This window comes from Thunnus maccoyii, chromosome 19 (assembly GCF_910596095.1).
Source record: "Thunnus maccoyii chromosome 19, fThuMac1.1, whole genome shotgun sequence".
Classification (NCBI taxonomy): domain Eukaryota; kingdom Metazoa; phylum Chordata; class Actinopteri; order Scombriformes; family Scombridae; genus Thunnus; species Thunnus maccoyii.
In genome coordinates this window covers 627,357-646,893 of record NC_056551.1, presented here as the reverse complement: position 1 = coordinate 646,893, position 19,537 = coordinate 627,357, and the positions used below count along the sequence as shown (strand labels likewise).

General features: G+C 40.1%; 1 protein-coding gene across 1 annotated transcript in view; it reads left to right on the top strand.

Annotated features, from left to right (window-relative positions):
• Positions 1-19,537, top strand: part of tln1 (talin 1) — a 107,046-nt gene that overhangs the window by 46,484 nt on the left and 41,025 nt on the right. The window contains exons 5-21 of the mRNA XM_042394404.1: positions 291-420; positions 562-714; positions 3,662-3,804; positions 7,616-7,743; positions 7,875-7,935; positions 8,104-8,208; positions 10,089-10,244; positions 11,254-11,355; positions 12,317-12,393; positions 12,692-12,872; positions 13,774-13,887; positions 14,022-14,130; positions 15,133-15,341; positions 15,458-15,556; positions 17,801-17,968; positions 18,140-18,434; positions 19,322-19,488. Of these exons, the coding sequence (XP_042250338.1) occupies positions 291-420; positions 562-714; positions 3,662-3,804; positions 7,616-7,743; positions 7,875-7,935; positions 8,104-8,208; positions 10,089-10,244; positions 11,254-11,355; positions 12,317-12,393; positions 12,692-12,872; positions 13,774-13,887; positions 14,022-14,130; positions 15,133-15,341; positions 15,458-15,556; positions 17,801-17,968; positions 18,140-18,434; positions 19,322-19,488 (2,397 nt within the window). The remainder of the gene's footprint in view (positions 1-290; positions 421-561; positions 715-3,661; positions 3,805-7,615; positions 7,744-7,874; positions 7,936-8,103; positions 8,209-10,088; positions 10,245-11,253; positions 11,356-12,316; positions 12,394-12,691; positions 12,873-13,773; positions 13,888-14,021; positions 14,131-15,132; positions 15,342-15,457; positions 15,557-17,800; positions 17,969-18,139; positions 18,435-19,321; positions 19,489-19,537) is intronic.

Genomic DNA, 19,537 nt, shown 5'->3' with positions numbered 1-19,537 from the left:
ACATTTGGCAACATTGTCTGGAACAAGTGTGGATATATAATTTGTAATTAAAAAAACAAGTTTAAAGTTTAGTTCCATAATTAAAGATGAAGTCCAATCCCAGCCATCTGTTGATATAAGCTGTCCTCCCCTACAGTATTTAAGACCTTCTTTTTGTAGGAGGTTTGAAAATGTCACCTTTGGGGACATCAGAATGAATCAGCTCTGGTTTGTTCAGGGAAGATCTGTCAGGCTCTCTGATATCTAGCCTAATAACACAGAGCTCATGACTTGTCTCCTCTGTCTCTCAGGACACTCTGGAGTACAAGAAGAAGCAGAGGCCTCTGAAGATCCGCATGTTGGACGGCACAGTGAAGACTGTAATGGTGGATGACTCCAAGATTGTCAGCGACATGCTCATGACCATCTGTGCTAGAATAGGTCAGCTCTGTCATACACCGCTCACACCTCACCTGGACAACACTTGTCTGTCTATCAATGCACCACTTCCAGAATATATTGATACCTCTGGGTAATGAATTTTAAAGTCAGAGTATTAACCTGAATTTGTTTTTGTGTTAGGCATTACAAACTATGATGAGTATTCACTGGTTCGGGACATTGGTGAGGAGAAGAAGGAGGAGACCACAGGCACCCTGAAAAGAGACAAGACTCTGCTGAGAGATGACAAGAAGATGGAGAAGCTGAAGCAGAAGCTCCATACAGATGATGAATGTATGATACAAACAAACTCTCTCTTTCACTGTCTTTAATACATTTACTTCATGGCCTGCAGTTTCACAGTGGTAAAACTGCAATGTGCCGACAATGACCTGGGATCTCATTTATAACCATTGCGTACGCACAAATCGGGGCCTGAAAGAGGCGTACACCCATTCCCACGCAAAAGTTGTGATCTATAAAACAAATTTGACGGGACAATGTACGCACCTGTATGTAAACTCTGACCCATGCATACGAACATTTAGAAGATTGGCTTCAATTCACCACCTCAACATCTGTGTCGTCGATTTCCCCTGATTGTGTAATAATCCTCTCACACATTTAATTTCACCTAATATCAAACATTAATTATAGATCCACGTTATCGTAAACAAACCAGCAGTGTTATCTGTACTTGGGCTACTAGTGAGCCATAATTATTCCATAAGTATCTTTCAATTTGAAAAGATATAAGCCAACTCAGATCTTAAAGTCTGCCCAACATTTCATCAGTGCTGTCTCACACATGTACATCAATGTTCATGAATGCTTTTGCATCAACCATTTATGGTTGAATGTGGGTGTGTAGAGGGCGAGATATGAGGCTCATCCATGTGCGCACATTTCCAAGTGGCCTGTGATAAGGTAAATATACGTGCATTCTTGTGTACGCATGGTTTTATAAATCTGATTATTTTTTGGCGCACGCCATTTTCGGCTTTTGTGCGAACGTACACTTTTAGTATGGATCCTAGGCACTGTTTTATAAATTAGACCCCTGGTGTTATTGGAAGTGATGAATCTCCTAGTTGTGTTGGATGATACAGCTGTGTTTGGTGTGGTCAGTCTGCTGAGACTAGTGCATCACCACCTGTGACAGCCAACTGGCTAATACATCTCTTCCCCTCTATTTGGCCTATGAACAGGATGAGTTGGCAAAATAAATAATGGTCCAGAAGTATACTGTATATTTACAAACCCAGGCATGTCCCAATCATGTTTTTTGTGCCTGATCCTAATCCATGTCCTTTAATATTGGCTATCTACTGATAATGTCTGAATCTGATCTGATATTTATATTTACCAAAATATTGATCAAATATGTAATTCATCTGGCACAATGAAATAATAGGTGTCAACTAAGTTTGTCTTTCACAAGCTTCTTGGTCCAAACATTGAAGGCCCTATTAAGTTCATAAACTTAAATTAGATTAGATAGAATTAGATAAAATAGATATGGCATGAATGAAAGTTTAACTGGAGAATGCAACTCCAAAAATTGATGTGATATAATGTTTCACTTGAGAAGACATACCACTCTGTTCAAGTTGTTGGAACTATAAAAACACTACTTTCTATTGTATAGTGGGATTACAGAGTGGAGTTATTCCCTTGCAAGAAGATCTGCTTCAGAGAGCACTTTCGGCAGACAATAGACATGATCATTTTTGTCTGTCATCAAGTTATTCACAGAATTAACATTAATTAGTGACAGCTGATAACTAGTGAAAATGATGGTCAACACCAGCTAAAAATGAGAAGCTGCTGGCTGAATGGTTTCTATACTGCTCTTTGCTTAATAGCAAAGAGCAGTATAGAAAAGAGGTGACAGATAACATAGCGTTGGAGTAACTACGTGTATTTTGTCAACCTCTGACCTCTGTGTCAGAACTTGTAGTCTCTTGTAGCAGTGCTCCCAAATAATTCTTCACATTCACACACTCTAATTTTCACTCATATGCAGTTAAATGCTGAACTGTAGAGCCTGGCTGTTGTAAAGGAGAGCAGTTCTTCAGCACTAGCAGGCTGAGTTGGACAAAACACAACAGAGCATAGTGAAGGATCTGCATTTGATCCGGTTTATTTTAGCCAATACCGATCCATGAAGAATCCACAGCACCAGAGTAGAAGGTCTGTCAGATCCAGAGAGACTGGGGTGCTGTCTGTGCTGCCCAACATATCTGTATGGGCTGACTGCATCTGTAATGCGGACTCCAGGTATTTGAAGCTGCTCTCCACAAATTTCCCATCAGTTCTCCTTAGTGTGTAGTTCTATAGCCAGCTCCTTGGTTTTTCTCATGTTCAGAGTCTTGGCCTTGCACTACATTGACAGGTCCCCCATCTTTGGTGATCTGGCCTATCACAACTATGGCCTCAGCAATTTAACAGACAAACCTAATGGAGTTGGAGCTGTTCAAATCCAAACAGTCATGCTGCACATGAGTAAAGCAGGGCGCTAAGTACACAACTTTAGGAGGCACCTGTATTAAGGATGGGGGGTTGGAGGTGTGACTGTCCACCCTGACCACCTGGGTTCTTGCAGTCAGAAAGTCCAGGATCAGGCACAGAGGAAGGTGATTAGTCCCAGGTCCATCAATTTAGCAGCCGGTGGAAATTATGGTATTTAAAGCTGAACTGAAGTCTAAACAGTAATCTAAACAGTCCCCCTCCCTGCAGTCTTAAGTGGGTGAGGGTGGTGTGCAGTACCCAAGAGACAGCATTGTCTATAGATCTGTCCTGGCCAGTCAGCAAACTATACTTGGTCCAGGTTGCTAGGTAGAGAGGAGCAGATGTAGTCCTTCCTCAGCCCCTCAAAGCACTCCATGACCACAGAGGTGAGTGTAGGCTAGGGAAGGGTTCTTGGTTACAGAGACAATAGTGCACCTCTTGAGGCATGTGGGGACCACACACTGCTGCACAGAGAGGTTTAGTATAGCCGTGAACACTGGAGCTAGAAGGTCAGTGCAGGTCTTAAGAACATGCCCAGGAATTTTGCCTGCCTTCCTGGTGATCACCTGCCTCAGAACTCTGCACACATCATGTTCCAAGAGGGTGAGTGAGCAGTGAGAAAAGTCATTCTGTAATCTCAAAGAGAACAGATGTTAAACTAACTGAAGCCAGTAGTGTGTGATAAAACACAGCGTGCGTTTGTCAGGCTGAAGTTGTTTGTGTTCCTCAGTGAATTGGTTGGACCATGGCCGGACGCTGAGGGAACAGGGTGTGGAGGAGACAGAGATGTTGCTGCTGAGGAGGAAGTTTTTCTACTCAGACCAGAATGTGGACTCCAGAGACCCTGTCCAGCTCAACCTGCTCTACGTACAGGTACACGAACCGCTAACATAGACAAGCCTCCTCTCCTGGTTTCCCTGTTTCTCCTAGGAAGATTCTGTAATTTCTCCAGTTCTCAAAGGAATTAAAATCAACATTAATGAATCAGTTGGTCTTCCTGTGAGTCTAACATATATGCCAATTCACAGCTTAAATTCTTAATTTACAATTCATGCTATACTCTTAAATCTCCAATATTTTACAAACTCAAGCTGGCAGTTACAGACGTTTATTTTTCCCACTGTAGTTACTTTACCAAATAAACGCTGAAAATATAGATTGGGTATGTGGAAATGTACAGCTGATATATGGAACAGTACATTTACATTAGCTGTCTTTGGGTACAGAGACAGTTATCTGAAAAGCCTTATATATAAAGAAAATTGCTTTTTTTGCATGCAATTCAGATTTTTTTTATATTTTTGGCTGCAGCAATAAGATTAAAGATTAATAATAATAATAATAATAACAGTAAATATTATTATTATTATTATTATTGTTATATGAACATTGTTGTGTGTAAGTACATTGGGTCTCATTCACTAATATGTGAGTAGAAATATTCTTTGCTCACAAAATAAGTGTGCACGCAAAATTACAGTCAGATTCATGACACGTGTGCATCGGCCAATTTTGCTCTTACCACCGTGTGTATGGTAGTGAATCAGAATCATTCAAAAATTGACAGGTGCACACTATCAGTAATTAGCATGCTACCACACCCCCATTTCTCTATAAGGAAAGCTCTGTTGGAGCGCTGCAGCAGTGGACAGAGCTGTCACTCATTGCAAAGAGGGCCGTGATGGGGAAAATGTAGAAAAAATAGTGAAATACAAACAATAGTTTCAGAAGTAGAAGCCAGAAAAGGCAGATTTGGCTGGTAAACATGTCATTGGCACAACCATTTAGAGCCTGATTGTGAATCCTGTATACAGCCTGCATACCTGTTGCACCACTACCACACAGTACATCCATAACCTCTACTGCTGCGCCACATGTGCATCATTTTTTGCCTCTGTCTATAACAGACTGTGATGTAGCAAAAGCAAAGCGTCCCTCCCTGTGCCACTACTGAACTGTCAGGCTGTGGGGAACACTGAACAGGCTGCTGGTTATCCAGCTGGATGTATCTTGGTCAATCTGATGGGGGAAATTAATCACTTTCACATTCCAAAATGGAAATTCCGACATATAAGCTATTGACATCAAAAAATGGGAACAGGGCAATTTTAATATACTGTGTATTATATTGCGTAATATATGTCATTACATTTATGATGATTTATGGATCACAATGTCTATAAATGATATAATTAGTAAATAAATTGTGTATTAGCAATTTCACACTTTTAACCCTCCTATTGTGTTAGGGTCAAATTTGACCTGTTTTCAAGTTTAGATGTGTGAAATATACATTTAATTTTTTCTGATCAAAACAAGGCTTCATTGCATCCTCTACAATGGTGTACTGAATACAATCAAACACATTTTGATAATTTTTCTTTTTTTTAATGCCTATAAAAAAAGTTACATATGTTGTGTTATGGGTCAAATTTTACCCACCAGTAATTATGGGTTGTTTATGCAGAGAAATACACAGTAAATGTTGCCAAACCATCATGAATAACAAAAATTACAACAAAATAAAGATAAAAAATAAAAAATCCTAAAATAAAATAAAATCCTATAAAAATAGTATAATAATATTGTGTAATAATATTAAAATTATGTTTCATGCCAAGAAAGCATATCAACTTGAATTCAATTGTAGAGTGGCATGCAGCAAATATGATCCCATGCATAACCCCCTGTCTCTCTTTCACTCACACCCCATAGACACACACACACAGACACACATATACATCTCCTGTCCCCCAGCTATGTATGGATATATCTGTATAGCAGTATATAGGCTGCAGCTTTCTTGCAATTTATTTCTCACATCTCACCACACACCTGGCACAACACACACACACACACACACACACACACACACACACACACACATACACACATGTTGACCTAGGTTACTGTCAGGGACATTACGTAGAGTTACATTAATTTCCTGGAGACTTACCCTAACCCTGACCATAACCTTAACCTTAACCACTGACCCAAAAATCATCTTTTTCTCAATTTGAGACACAGCTGTTGTCCCCGATTGGACAAGCTGTCCCCAATTAACTGGTCTTTAGTCTGAAATTCGTCCCCAAAAGTATCCCACAAATATAGATACCCATCTCCTGTTACCCAGGCTGGGGCTTTCTCGTGCTTTATTTTTCACATCTCACCACACACCTGGCACAACATTCACATTTTTAACATGTAAGAGAATATAAACAAGTTATTTTGTTTATCAGATCATCTCATGGTCTTATTTGCCTGTTCTGTCCATCATAAGCAATAAAATAGATAAATTGTGCCTATTTTGAACTAAAAACGATTTGTACATTGTAAGTAAAATGTGGTCTAAGGTACATAAAATATCAAAGTATAATATATATATATATATATATATATATATATATATATATATATATATATATATATATTATGGTTATTGATGAATAATAAGTCACTTAGCAGATAAAACATTTTACTGGATGACAATTAGTGTTTTTTTGAGTGCTTGTTAATGAATTCAAACACAAGTCAAATTTGACCTGCGGACACTAAGGGTATAAACCCTTTTCTAACACATTAGGAGGGTTAAATGTTGTACATTTAGGCCCAATTTTTAAAATAATCGTTGCTCTAATATGCTGTTTACATTGAGTAAATATTGACTATCTAACTGACTAACTGATCATTTTTTAAGACCATAGTACTTTTATGATTTGTGCGTAGGCATGGTCTAAGGCTGTTCTAAATTTGTTTGCAGAGTAACAACAAATTCAGGTAAGAACATACTGATGAATCCCGGATTTGTGCTTAACACGTTCGTACGCATGGTTTGTGAATGAGGCCCATTGAAAGCCACTAGAAACTGGAGTCAAATTCCTTTTATGTGTTAACATATTTGGCCGATAAAGCTGATTCTGTCATGAATTTAACTAATTAACTGTTAACTAGCAGCAGCTTGCCTGATTTGCCATTGAACAATATCCGTGCCAGAACAACAGAGGTGACCTCAGGCTTCCATAAGGGGGCATCAGCATGAGGAGCTTTGTAGACAGGGGTCAACTATTCATCAAGGAGAATTAACCAGGCAATGAAAGACACTGAGATCAAACCAATCTAACATTACTGAATACACAAACAGAATGACTCTTCAAAGAGAGAAAATACATACAAAACATACAGAAGCAGACAAATACACATACATGTGATATAGAAATGAATTCTTCTGCTTGTTCAGTGATGACAGATGGAGAGATAAAGGTGTCCCAGATGTACTGTAAATTTTGTCCATAACCATAATCTGGTTATTTGTATGTAACATCAGCATATTTTTAGATAGAAAATAGTGCTGACTGGATCTCTGTTAACCTCGAAATGAGTGTTTACAAATTCTTTCAGTAGGAGAAGCCAGAGGTCAGTTACAGCTGAAACTAACAGCCCACCATCTGAGTATTTACTTAGTATACTGATGAGGAAGCTACATGGTACGGTTACAGTGTCTGAAAATAAGGCACACTGGCTGTGGTATAATCTCTGATATTGCCTTTAGCGATATCTTACTGGATATTAAAAGTAGTTTTCAATTGTTTGTCTCAATTTTGAGTTATAGTCCAAGCATTGATGTGTGTGTGTGTGTGTGTGTGTGTGTGTGTGTGTGTGTGTGTGTGTGTGTGTGTGTGGACAGGCCCGTGATGACATTCTGAATGGATCTCATCCCGTCTCCTTTGACAAGGCCTGTGAGTTTGCAGGCTACCAGTGTCAGATTCAGTTTGGTGACCACAACGAGTCCAAACACAAGCCTGGATTCTTAGAGTGAGCACTGCCTTCATATTCATTTTACAACTTTCTATCAATTAGTTTGAAATGTGTTTATATAATTTATTGCTCAATGAAATGGTCCTGAGCTTTGTTTAATTGTAGTTAAACAACTTTGTCCTCCTCAGTTTAAAGGAGTTCCTGCCCAAAGAGTACATCAAAAACAAAGGAGAGAAAAAGATCTTCCAGGTAAGAATTATTGAACTCTGTTAAAGTGTGTGCATCAGCTTATCCTCATTATCCATCTGATTATTTATTTATTTATCAGTCTGCGAGGTGAAAACGAGTAAACACAGGTATTTTTTAATGCTACCCTGAGTTGCTACACTGCTCTGAATGTTTCTCTTGTCTCTACAGGCGCACAAAAATTGCCAGAACATGACAGAGATCGAGGCCAAAGTTAGCTATGTAAAGCTGGCCAGGTCCCTGAAAACCTATGGAGTGTCATTTTTTTTGGTCAAGGTGAGAAAGATATCACTCAACATTTCAGTTTGATGGACTATATGGATGACTTCATATGGTGGAGAAATGAACAATTGCTTTAAGACTATCAGTACAAATTTGAAAACGGCTGGGAGACCTGGACTGAGTTTGTTGTACTGATTATAGTAAACTATAATAACTATTATAGGATGCTTGTGGGCATCAGCCTTTGGGTAGTTGGTATGTAGCCAATAACAGTGTGAAGGGTGTGAGGTCAGCACTCGTAGTGTAGCGACCAGGTTACAACATTGTCTCCATCTCTCTCCTCTGCTCTCTGTCTTTGTGTCTGCTTGACCCTGGGTGGGGCTGAACTCCCCACACACACACACACACACACACACACACACACACACACAGAGCAGGGACTACAGCGTACAGGATGAAGCGCACAAAATCCAGCAATGCGGCACCTTCCAGCACGGTTGTGTGGACTTGTTTATTTTTGCTTTAGAACATAACCACCATGAAACAATCAGAAAATAACATTTTATTTATCTGATTCAGGATTGTGTTCTCGCTAACGCTGCTCCCTCTCTTCATTCACTCTCTAGCTCGCTCGACCGCTGTCGCTCTCTCAGCAACCAACAAATCCTGCATAGTATACCTTTAATGCCTCAGCTTTAATTTGAGTAGTTTTACATTGGTATAGAAAGAGCTGTGTGGCTTGTTTCCTATGTGCCCTTTTAACACAACGTAAACAAATTGCAAGGGTTCAAAAATAATTGGACAGATAAACATATGAAGTCAAACAAAATGATCATATTTAATATTTTGTGGAAAATCCTTTGCAGTCAATGACTGCTAAAGTCTTGAGCCACAGACATCAACAGACACTGTATCTTCCATGGAAAATGCTTTTTTTTGTGTGAAAATGATTTGCAACCACACTAACATTTCCAGGTCATTTGTTAAGAGACCTCTGTTCACAGTGAAATGCTTGAACAACATAAAACGGCTACATCTCTTCTTCTTCTTCATCCTGTTTGCAAACAACAAAAGTGCATCAAGGCCAGTAAAGGAGTGGGACAGACAGCCTGGATGACCAAATCATTCATTTATGGCTGCAGCATCATACGATAAAATCAACACAAAACAACAGCTGTGCCATATGTTGATCACAGAGAAAGTTAGAGACGACAACGAGTTGTCATATCTTACCTGTGCTGGACAGCTGCAGACACAACTGGTTACTCTCTTGAGTGCCAGCCCATTCAGGTTCAACCTCCATTCAGTCTCCACCTGCTCTCTTCTGATCACTCGTACTGTGTTTTAATGCAGCTGAATTCACAGTATTATTGGTCTGCTTAAATTTCTGTTTCTGTTAACAGACAGTGGAGCGAGTGTGAAATGAGCGTGTGTCATAAACTTTACCTGTTAACCAGCAGTCACTCTCAAACTGCTGCACTGCTGTGATAAAACCACTGTTTTATGAAATTTGGATGGCTGTGGCTCAGTAGGTAGAGTGGGTCATCCACGAAATGGAAGATGAGCAGTTTGATTCCTGGATCCTGCAGTCCACATATTGCAGTGTCCGTAGGCAAGATATTGAACCTCCCTATGTGGTAGCTTGCCACCATCGGTGTTTATGTGAATGGGTGAATGTGGCTTGTAATGTTAAAGTGCTCTGAGTGGTCAGAAGACTAGAAAGGCGCTATATAAGTGCAGTCCTGCAGTACACAGAGAGATGAAACACAGCCTTTTCATATAAGGTTGATTTTAGGGGTGAGAATGTAATTCTACTGTGCCAGACCTGTGTTTCTTCACCTTCTATTTTTCCCTGCTATGTTTATTTCATGACTTGACACACTTGCTTTTAATTCCCAGTAAGAACATTCTAACTGTTCCTTTACTTCCTGCAGGAGAAGATGAAGGGCAAGAACAAACTGGTTCCTCGTCTGCTGGGCATCACCAAGGAGAGTGTGATGAGGGTAGACGAGAAGACGAAGGAGGTGATCCAGGAGTGGAACCTGACCAACATCAAACGCTGGGCTGCCTCACCAAAGAGCTTCACCCTGGTGAGTTCTTCTTCATGGGAAGACAGAACATGTCATTGACCCTGAGGTGCTGTCCCCAAGAGAGGTTAGCTGTATCACAGCTCTGGATTCACCACTCACCACTACTCTCCAACCCTCACATTGTAACAAAGTTTGTGTAGTGAGTAAAAAGATGAAATGAGTTTCCTTTACAGCATGTCTGGACTCACCCTTATGCTGCTTTCCCATCGTTCCAGTACAGCACCCTTATCTGTGTTGAGGCGTGATATGCTGTGGTTGCATGTGATCCCTGTCCAAATTTTTAAATGGCTCAGAATGTGAAATCATGCAGCTGGCTAGAGAGGAAGTGCCATTTTTAAAATCCTTGTTGTGTTCAGCTCTAATATTTTTGTAGCTGTTGAATGTCAGTTTTGGTGAAATCATAGTGCTGCATTCAACATGCACTCAACCATATTCTTGACAGTATGAAAAACTGGCTCGGTTTCTGGCATGTTCCAAAATGGTTTCAAATCCTATGGGCAAGTTAGTGCTCACTTCCTTTCACTAAGTCAAATCTTAGTGTAGGTAGGAACTCAGACCTGAGTGATAACAGTTACATCAGGATGATTTCAAAGCAGACCAAAATTTCTCAAGTCTTAAAAGATTTTTGTTTAAACAAGATTTAGAAAAACATGTCCAGGTTGTAAACTGCCTCTCACCCAGGCTTCCATCATCCCACAGAAAACAGATGTATGGATGGTTTGGTGTATTGATATTCCGTATTGTTTTACCACAATTTTTTGCCAGAGTTGCCAAAATATACCTACCTTAAATCCATGAACATATTGGCTTCCAATCAGAGTTTAGCATTAATTTGATTGGATACTTGACCCTCTGAAATGAGAGGGAGAGATGCAACAACTATTCCCAGCTGGATTCGGACCAGGCAAGGACGTTGCTGTTCATGGTCGGAGTTTTAATCCCCTAAACTTTGTGTGCATCCCCTTCATGTGTTAATCTTTTAATCTGAGGTTATTTGTTCCGCTGTCAGGACTTTGGAGACTACCAGGATGGCTACTACTCTGTGCAGACCACTGAGGGAGAGCAGATAGCTCAGCTCATTGCCGGTTACATCGACATCATCCTCAAGAAGGTACAGCCAGCATTAATATGGGACCAACATTATACATTACATTGGTAAACTGTATTAGTTTAAGGTAAAATAATAGCGTGTTTTTTAAAATCATGGATGCCCTCTTCAGTCTCTTCTTCAGTCCCCCATCAGAGACCTTAAGATATCCATTGTTTACTGCAGGTGACATGAGGTGGATTCTTAATTGTAGAAAAACAGTTGGTCAAAGTCTATATAGTAGATGTGTTGTGAATGTAAACTGCAGAAACACTGAAATGAATGGCCACACAGAAAGCAAGTGTATATCTAAATACAAACAGAAGCTGTATTAGTCAAACTGAGCATTAAGCTGTGTAGCTCACAAGAAATGAGGGATGTTTTGCTCAGTGTCTGTTCTCTATTTTTATACTTATTTCCACAGAATTAAATACTCTGTCTGATCCTCATCACTCCCACTTCCTCTCACAGTGTTCTTGATCTCCAGTACCACTGTCACACTTCTAGATAGGAGAGGACATACAGAGTCTGTTGGATATTTACTCCCAAAGCACTCCAACCAATGGACATGAGTGCTGATTTTCTTGTAAATGTAATTATGTAGACTGCCAGGATGTTGTTGTAAATTAGGATGACACCAACACTTGACTCATGTATTGCTCATTATGTTGTGATGATGTCTTGAGGCTGTAAATGGAACCAGCAGCAACTGCATACAGTCCTCTTCTACTGTTTTCTATTCATTTTTCACACTTAAAGGTATTTTACCTATTTATCAGATAAAAATGTCACAATTATTATTGATAACTGCCTTTAAAATATGTTTTGTGTTTTAAGAGATAAAACCTGAACAGTGTCTCAAATGTGTCATACAAGGTTTCTTGTCTGCTTGTTGGCCAACCTTCCTTAAACTAGGAATCCCTCAAAATGACATTTTGTATAGTCCAGTGTGGTCACCACTGATGTCATCACTGCCTTTCAACAGAAAAAGAGCAAAGACCACTTTGGCCTAGAGGGAGATGAAGAGTCAACCATGCTGGAAGACTCTGTGTCACCCAAAAAGTAAGTGTGTGTGTGTGTCACTGATAGAGCATACTATGATTGCTATTAATTTTAAGACATTGTACATTTAGTAGTTTAAACCTAGTTCCAGTAGTTTTAGACATATTCATCAAGAGAAAAAGAAGAATTCAACGAGAAGAGTTGGTAAAAATGCTAATACACGGATCAAGGTGACCTTCAACTGTTAGCATGTGCTCACAGCAGTGCTTTAGAGAATTGGTTTGCTATCCAGTTTCCCTTTATTTAGCATTTAAGTAATTTCTCTCGTTCTTTTCCTTTCTTCCTAACATCACTCCAGGTCCACAGTGCTGCAGCAGCAGTTCAATAAGGTGGGCAGGGTGGAGACAGGCTCAGTGGCCCTGCCAGCTATCATGCGCTCAGGAGCTGGAGGTCCAGAGAGCTTCCAGATGGGCTCCATGCCTCAGGCTAAGCAGCACATCACCAGTGGACAGATGCACCGAGGACACATGCCTCCACTGGTAAAACAAATATCTCAAGGGGTTCAACTGGCAGGCAGAATGTGACTGATACTAATGCTATCAACTACCTCTCTAGTTTTCTGCATCTATTCTGTACTTTGAAGAGTTAAGATGTAACAAATAACAAATATATCATTAAACCTATAATGCATTTGATAGTACAATGGGCCAGAACTCAGCCCGCATTTCAAGGGTTTTTTTCTTTACAAAACCTAATATGTATTTTTTGTTTTTCAAGGCAAGGATGGCTGAACATGATATAACCACAAACAGAATATATGTGTATATATATATATATATATATATATATATATATATATATATATATATATATGACATTGAGCTCATAACATATTGTGATGATGTGAAAATGAGTCAATTCTTGAGTTAATTCTTTCAAGCTACATTTACATGAAATGGATCAAACTGTCTTAAATGATAAGTCTGGTGATGTTCTATATTTTCCTTAATGTCAACAATTTCCATCATTAGGCCCAAACACATGATCAATTGATCTAGACCCCATCAAATGCACAATGTCTTCCTGTTTACTAAAAATTACAATGACCAGCTGAAAATGACTGAACCTTTTGTAAAAATTAAACTACATGAGGAGTAGGAAACCAAAGTTGAGACCTGGAACTGAGAGCCACAGACAGAGTAGGGAAGTGAAAGTCTAGCATGTAGTTTGGGCCTTTTCATTGGATTTGTTTACAATAAGAAAAGACTATATATAAAATACTATATGTAAATATACTAATAATTCCTTTCACAGCTAGTGTCCAGATTATTATGAATATAGTGGTATAATTGATTTTGAGAGAACACACATTTGAGAAACAGTGTTAGCTATAACTTTACAGTAGTTAATAGTAGTGACAGAACTTTTGTGTCTCCACAGACTTCAGCCCAGCAAGCCCTGACTGGAACCATCAACTCCAGTATGCAGGCGGTCCAGGCTGCCCAGGCCTCTCTGGATGACTTTGATACACTGCCCCCTCTGGGAACAGATGCAGTGAGATTAGATTCTTCTTTATTCTGTGGATTGATTTAAATACTGATATGATATGAGTGCTGAGCAGTGTATTCTGGATCTTTGTCATGTGACCAGAGGGAAATTGTACTTGTTCTTGTTCTCCTTTGTTTAAGGCATCCCAAGCCTGGCGCAAAAACAAGATGGATGAGTCCAAACATGAGATCCATTCCCAGGTGGATGCCATTACAGCAGGCACCGCCTCCATGGTCAATCTCACTGCAGGTAGAAACACAGGAACATCTAATCTGTTTTCAGATTCATAATATTTGCTCAAACATATAGAATCCTCTCAGAGACAATTTGAAATTGAACATACATTCTGACAGTTAATTACCAAATTACAAAAAGTAGATTAAGAAGTAGATCTGGGAGCTTTTCCTCCAAATGAGGACAACAAGTTCTTTACAATAGTTTTTAAGGAGCCTGACTTTTTCACAGAGTTTACAGGTTTTCTCATCACCATCACAGAGAAACCCTAATAATAAATGCCATTACTGTCACCATTGAGCAAGTTCACCTATAGCAAAGGTGAACAAACAAGGCAGTTGGTCCTCATAGCGTCCATCCTATAGTGATGACACACTGCTTTGCATGTTAAATGTTATCTACATGTGGGAAAATCTGGGAGTCTTATCTTAATGAGATTTTTTTTTTTAAATAAGTCAGCCTGCATGAACTGATGAAGTCAAACCTTTGTAGTCCCACAATTTCTCCAGACCTCAGTATGTCAGATTGGACATGCAGGTGCTATGTCATCCTCAGAAATGTTAAGGTGACTATGGTTTTGTAAGCCTTTGTTAAATGGGAAACTACAAAGATGAGCTTTTTCAGCTGGGACTCTACGTGAACCTGTCACTATCTGTATAGTCAATGAGCACCAGTATCTTAGGGTAACAGCATTTTGCCATTGACACGAATAGAATTAATAAACTGATCAGAGGCTGTTCCTGTAACTCGTCCCGGTGAATTAGAAAATGTTTGGAAGACCAGGTGGATAGTTCAAACCATACATCAGCTAAAGGCTAAAGGTGTATTTTATATATATATATATATATATATATAATGTATATATCTTTAAGTTGGAGTTTTGTTTATTTGTTTTACTTGATCATTTGTAATTGACCTCTGTTTTTGCTGACTGATCCAGGCTCCTGGGCCTCTGTGACCAAACTAGTTCTCCCTCAAGAAATGAATACAGTCATTTGTCTATCTACCTGTGCTCAGGTGACCCAGCAGAGACAGATTACACAGCGGTGGGCTGTGCTGTTACCACAATCTCCTCCAACCTGACTGAGATGTCAAAGGGTGTCAAACTGCTCGCAGCGCTCATGGAGGATGAAGGAGGAAATGGCCAGCAGCTACTGGGTGCTGCTAAGAACCTGGCCTGTGCCGTCTCTGACATGCTGAAGACCGCCCAGCCTGCAAACACAGAGGTACACTAGAGATAAAGATATATCTTTTTTTTTTTGAAGTTTGTGCTATTTTGTTGTTTGAATTCGTGTCCATAATATATGTCCAGTGAGTTGTCTAACTAGACGTTTGGTTTTAGCCTCGTCAGAATCTGCTGCAGGCTGCAGGAAATGTGGGCCAGGCCAGCGGAGAGCTGCTGTCTCACATAGGAGAGGCAGACACTGATCCACAGTTCCAGGTCTGTTCATCTTAACTTTGATTAAAGCAGTTTTGCTTCTGTTTTTAGAATATTTTTGGTAGTACTTCGGTCTTTCTGTGTAGTATTACAGAAAAACATCTTTATGGAAAATACTTTAGTGTATGCGATGTGTATATTGACTATGACTGTCTCATTCAAGAACCATTTGTACAAACAAGTGTGTGTGAGAAGAGTTTTGTGAAAACAACACAAAACAACTCAAATATATCCTGTTTGACAGCTTTATTTAAATGTTACAGTTTAGGGATGCACGATATTATCGGCACGTCATCGGTATCGGCTGATAAAAGCTCTAAAATGAAATATCGGCATCGGCCATTTCTGCCATCTTGCCATTTCCTCCACCACCTGACTGTGCTTCCCTCCAGGGACTGTTTCACCCTGACGGTCCCGGTGCTTCCTCCGCAGGCTCCACTTCACTCAAGCTGCCCGTCATACCCGCCGTTTCTTCCCACTTTAACCTGAATAACAAACCGGGGCTCAGTGCTTTGGTTGGATCCACATGGAGAGCAGGGGCTAACGTTAGTTGCTAGCCTCCCAGCTAACATTTAGCAGAAACAGAAACAGTCCCTTGAGGAGCTGCTAAGTTTGGCTGCACAGAAAGCAAACACTTTGGCTGACAGGATGTGCCACTTTGTTTGGAAAAAAAAATCTTTTTGGTTTATAACGGCAGTTGGCAACCAGCGTATTAGGTGCATTATCGCCACCTTCTGCTCCAGAGTGTGGACCAGAGATTAAATCCTACACATTAATCCTGTCTGTCTAATGAACTCAATGAAAACTCTACTGCTCCACCCACTTGGCAGGTTCATTAAAGTTTTAAGGCTTCCCAAGTTCTTCCTTCATATATTGTCTTTCTTGGTCATACTTAGTACAATCTATGCTTGCATGCATAATAGTCTCCTCAGCCATCTGGAAAAAAATATGTGCATTTATCGGTATTGGAGCATATATCGGTATCGGCATCGGCAATCAGCCACAGTGAGTTGGAAATATCGGCATATCGGCAAAAAATCCAATATCATGCATCCCTATTTCAGTTGCTATTTAGAGTCTATGGCTAATTCTAAAGTATTAGGCCTTTAACACCATTCTCATTAATTTTAAACAGGTTTTTAGATGCCACATTTGGCAGATAAAGTAAAATGAACCTTAAACAACTTAATAACAAATATACTAATACCTGAGTGGTTGTTTTTCTCCTGAAGCAAGCTTCTCAGTCAGTGCTTAACCCCAAAAGAATTGAGAAGGTTAATATAAGAAGACACATCAGGAGTGTTGCCTTTGGCTGTGTTATAAAAGTGTATCTTGTGTTCCTCTGTTTCATGTCTATATTTGACAGTCTCGAGGTAAAGGATCTTTCAGGGGTGCCAGATGGAGAGTCCCCTCTTATTGTCAAATGCTGGTAACAAATGTGTCCTCATTCTAAAAGGCCAATCAAAACAATCTCTTAGTCAACAAAGTAATAGTAAGTAATCCAGTACAACACAATTATAATTCAATCTGTCAATCATAATTCAATTCAAATCCAAATTGCTATCAGGTATCTCCATAGAGAGTAGCCAGTAACACTGTGGCTGCCTCTATATACTGGCCATGAAGTGAACGTCCCCTCCATGACTCCATTTTGAGATGTGAATCAAAATCCAACTCCTTCTGTGTAAAAATGCAAATTCAACTGAAACTAATATGAGGCATCAGCAATCTGAATTAGACAAATCAAGTGGGTATTTTTCAAATTTACAGTATTTATTTGGAAATTGCCCATGCTACTGTCTCTCCATTGCTGCTCAGCAAGGAAACACTTACATGTATCCTGACTGTTGATTTTTTTCCCCAGTTTCTTACAATGTAGTTGTGGTGTCTCTTACCGATCAGTATGGACAAGAAGAAAGATTACAGCCATCAATAAGTAATTCAGTGTGGCATGTGCATGACATGGCCACGTTAGTAGTGTATTAAAATAGACTTTAAAATCTACTTTGAAGAGAGAATCAAGTTTGATTGTAATCATCAGCCTATCTTTTCCTTGATGTCACTTCTCTGCCATATTTAGATGTATTATTCATTTCAGAATTTAATTATGTACTGTGAATAATTTCATAAATGATTTATTTAAAATTCCAAGAGTTCAAATTTTCTATTTCCCTTGTTCACCCATGACTAATGTAGTGGTCAGTGTTAAATAATGCTAACTGCTGTGTGTGTTTTTGCCATTGGCAGGACATGCTGATGCAGCTTGCTAAGGCTGTGGCTAATGCTGCAGCAGCTTTGGTGCTCAAAGCTAAGAACGTGGCCCAGAAGACAGAGGACTCAGCCCAGCAGAACCGGGTCATTGCTGCAGCCACTCAGTGTGCTCTGTCTACGTCTCAGCTGGTGGCCTGCACCAGGGTGAGTAAGACTACCTGAGATATATCTACTCTGAGCTGGACAGCTCATCTGTGCAGCTGCAGTATTCACCATCTGAACGCTGAGGAGAAAAGTTTTGTTGTAGGAAATTGAGATTCTGGATTTTCCTGTTGTGTGTGAAAATAGCCTAAGCACTTCCTATCCCTTATCTAGGTGGTGGCTCCAACCATCAGCTCCCCAGTGTGCCAGGAGCAACTGATTGAGGCAGGCAAACTGGTGGCCAAGTCAGTGGAAGGCTGTGTAGAGGCATCACAGGGGGCCACCAATGACGAGGGCCTCCTGAAACAGGTGGGCGTGGCTGCCACAGGTGTCACTCAGGCCCTCAATGAGCTGCTTCAACACATCAAACAGTATGCCAGTGGAGGCCATCCTATTGGACGCCATGGAGAAGCCACCGACCGCATTCTAGATGTCACTGAGAACATCTTCAGCTCAATGGGAGACGCTGGTAGGTGTAGGGGGCTGAAATCATGACCAACAGGCTCACACTGATCACATGGGTTTTTTCATGTTAACAGCTGGGCATCAAACTGGTCAATTTTGTGTAAAAGATTGGCTTTATAAAAGAATGGTTTGAATTTTATTAAACTGTGTTGTGGATATTCTTGATCTGTATGTATTAAGAAAACTGGATACAAGACTCAAGAAAAGATACAAGAAAAGTTGGACTTGTAAAGACTTTGGCGGGATATTGCATAATGTAATGGCTGAGTATTTGTTGATTCAATGAACTGATTTCTTGCCTCTAGAGGCATGGCTATAAATGTAGCAAAGTGCTCAGTATGTTATTGGCTCCTTCAAAAGCTTGTGTATGGTGGGCTTTAAAGTTAGCTGTGGCTCAAGGACAAAGCAGGGAAGACCATACATGAGTTGTAACTAAAAAAAACTTTTTACAATTTTACATAACTAACAGAGATATTGAATTAAAGACCAACCAAACAGGTTGGAAGCCAGGGCAGAGAGAAGTGGCTGAATGCCACTAGCTTATACAGAGCAGTCAGTCAGTCAGTCCAGGTGAGCTGGACCTCCCGGATGACCTAACTCTGTCCACCAGGCTCCTGCAGAGAGAGGCCAAGGTGTCCTGTCCAGAGAGGGTCGTCACAGCTGGGATTTACTGTATACTATTAAACCCTCACTATACTGAAAACAAAATCATCTCATCATTCTAAGACTGCTGTTGACTAGGCTATATACTCCCATGTAACCATATACACTTGATCATAATACAAATGCACTGAATGTTACAGATTGATTACAATGATAATAGTCCCAAGGGTGGAATTTTCCTTCCAACACTTCTGTTTTTCTTCCTCTCCCTCTTGTTTAACCCATCAGGTGAGATGGTTCGTCAGGCTCGAATCCTTGCCCAGGCCACATCTGATCTGGTCAATGCCATCAAGATGGATGCAGAGGGAGAGTCAGACCTGGAGAACTCCCGCAAGCTGCTGTCAGCTGCCAAGCTGCTGGCTGATGCCACTGCCAAGATGGTGGAGGCAGCAAAGGTCTGCCTTTCTTTTTCTTTTTCATTATGTCTATGCTTAACACAATGAA